Here is a 2,849-nt window from a genome sequence, read left to right on the forward strand (position 1 = left end):
AGGTGGTATCTATTCTAGCAATTGGATTTGCATAGGCTTTTAGGGAACTTGTACATTTCTGTAAACCTCAGTGAAACTCATGTTCAACTTTTACATGTGATAACTAGACAACGGAACAGATGAACAGTAACAACATTTACTCACACGGGTGGCTAAAAATAACTATCCGAATGCCACACCGTAGTAAACTACGCCTCCAGTCTTCGGATCTGACCCGCAGGGTCAAAGGTCAATAACCCAGCACCAAATAACACAACATCAACAACCCAACCTTGCTCTTTAAAGATAATATATAATAATTAAACCACGTTTTTTTGGAACGTGGTTGTAGAGGGCCATTCAACAACTGCCTCCCCACATATGCAGAAAAGTTATTCAGTTGCTATTTTCCCCGTCTCCTCCTACACGTTTACCGCGTTGAACATTCACTTCAACATATAGAAATAAAAACATACATACATTTAGCATCGTAAATGACATCGTGAAACAGTAGTGTTAGTTTCGTTTGTTTCTTCTACCAGTACAACTGAGTAGTCTGACTTCAAGCTTCGAAAGGAACAAACAGTAACAGAAAGTCTGGTCAACTTAATAAGAAAAAAGTTTTACCCGAGAATTTACACAAACACAGAATATAACACATGATATGTAATGCAAAATAAACAAAAAAGGTCAACAGACAGAACTTTTGTAAAACCATTGTTGGTACCAGTATTATAATGACGGTTTTAATGTTTTCTTTCAACACCTCAAAAAGTTTCCATTATAAGACTAACATACATATACACATATATCAGCTGGAACTACGAGTAAATCAAGTACAGGCACCTCTGATGACAATGGTTTTGATGTCATGGTTACAGTACATTCCAGGTCATTTTCATTCCAGAGTTCTAAGTTCTAGTTCTTTTTCTTCCTGGTTGGTCAGCTGGTGCTACAGGGTCTCAGCCCCCGATTTACACCTCCTTCCTACGAAAGAAGGGGGGGGGGGATTCTGAGGTACCCAGGCTCAGGGAGGAGGAGGAGAGGAAGGTGAGGGTGGAGAGGAGTAGAGAGGGGAAGAGGAGGAAGAGAGTTGAGCAAGTTAAGGGAGTTAAGGAGGACAGGGTAATGGGCAATGATTCTATCATGCAGAAGACGATGGTTCCAGTCTTGTTCCTGTTCCAGTCTCATCCAGCTCCAGCATACAGGTGGCTTCAATCTTACTGGTCCCAGTCAACATGGGGAAGGTGAACCTCCGCCCTGTGACATCGTGCCAGCCTCGGGGGGAGGAGGAGGGAGAACGGACTGCCCAGCGGGAGGGGGGGCGGCGGTTGGCTGGCCTCGCCGGACGCAGGAAACACGACTCCAGGGGTGGAGCCACCGGGAACGAGGGAGGTCCTTCAGGAGAGGAGGAAGTAGATGTTAGCAAGAGAGGGGGTTGACAAAATAGTTTCCTATATTTCAATATTCAATGTTTTTTTAAATGATTTTAATAATTTAATAAAGAAGTATGAGGAAAATAAGTCTGAACAAAAGCACGTTTGACTAAAACAGGAAAACAAACAATGACCAGAGTATAGGTCTACCAGGAGGTGAAACACCAGGTGAATGAACTACCGGGTGATGAAACAGGTGGAGGAACTACCGTGTGATGAAACAGGTGGAGGAACTACAGTGTGATGAAACAGGTGGAGGAACTAGGGTGATGAAACAGGTGGAGGAACTACAATGAAACAGGTGGAGGAACTACATGGTGATGAAACAGGAACTACAGGAAACAGGTGGAGGAACTACATGGTGATGAAACAGGTGGAGGAACTACAGTGATGAAACAGGTGGAGGAACTACAGGATGAAACAGGTGATTAACTACAGGGTGATGAAACAGGTGGACTACAGATGAAACAGGTGGAGGAACTACAGGGTGATGAAACAGGTGGAGGAACTAGTGTGGATTAACTACAGAAATGAAACAGGTGGAGGAACTGGGTGATGAAACAGGTGGAGGAACTACAGGGTGATGAAACAGGTAGATTAACTACAGTGATTGGAAACTAAGGGTGATGAAACAGGTGGATTAACTAAGGGTGATGAAACAGGAGGAACTACAGTGGAAAACTACAGGGTGATGAAACAGGTGGAGGAACTACAGGGTGATGAAACAGGTATTAAAACTACTACAGGGTGATGAAACAGGTAGGAACTACAGGGTGATAAACAGGTCACAGATGAAACAGGTAGGAACTTGATGAAACAGGTAGACAGATGAAACAGGTGGAGGAACTACAGGGTGAAAACAGGAAACTACAGTGATAGAACAAGGGTGAATAGGAACTGTTACTATGTGATCAGGTAGGAACTTTAATTAGCATGATTGATTAACTAACAGGTAGGAACTGGGTGAAAACAGTTGGAGGAACTACAGGTGATGAAACAGGTGGAATGATGAAACAGGTTACATGATGAAACAGGTGGAGGAACTACAATGAAACAGGTGGAGGAACTACAGGGTGATGAAACAGGTAGATTAACCAGGGTGATGAAACAGGTGGAGGAACTAAGTGGAACTACAAGGTGGAGGAACTGACAGGTTTGACCAGAGGAACTACTACAGGGTGATGTGAAAACATGCATGTTGATGAACAGGGTGATGAATGATGAAACAGGTGGAGGAACTACAGTGATGAAACAGGTTTCACCACATCGACTCAGGAGGAACCCAGCTAATGAAACAGGTGGAGGAACATGATGAAACAGGTGGAGGAACTACAGGGTGATGAAACACTAGAGGAACTACAGTGATGAAACAGGTATGATGAAACAGGTGGAGGAACTACAGGATGAAACAGGTTCGTTTGAAACTACAGGGTG

General features: G+C 43.5%; 1 protein-coding gene across 1 annotated transcript in view; it reads right to left on the reverse strand.

Annotated features, from left to right (window-relative positions):
• Nucleotides 1-580: 580 nt before the first annotated feature.
• LOC124040699 (microtubule cross-linking factor 1-like) overlaps nt 581-2,849 on the reverse strand; it is a 137,003-nt gene continuing 134,734 nt past the window's right edge. The window contains exon 18 of the mRNA XM_046357774.1: nt 581-1,377. Within this exon, the coding sequence (XP_046213730.1) occupies nt 1,213-1,377 (165 nt within the window). The 3' untranslated portion in view covers nt 581-1,212. The remainder of the gene's footprint in view (nt 1,378-2,849) is intronic.

The sequence above is a fragment of the Oncorhynchus gorbuscha genome, linkage group LG08 (assembly GCF_021184085.1).
Source record: "Oncorhynchus gorbuscha isolate QuinsamMale2020 ecotype Even-year linkage group LG08, OgorEven_v1.0, whole genome shotgun sequence".
Taxonomy (NCBI): domain Eukaryota; kingdom Metazoa; phylum Chordata; class Actinopteri; order Salmoniformes; family Salmonidae; genus Oncorhynchus; species Oncorhynchus gorbuscha.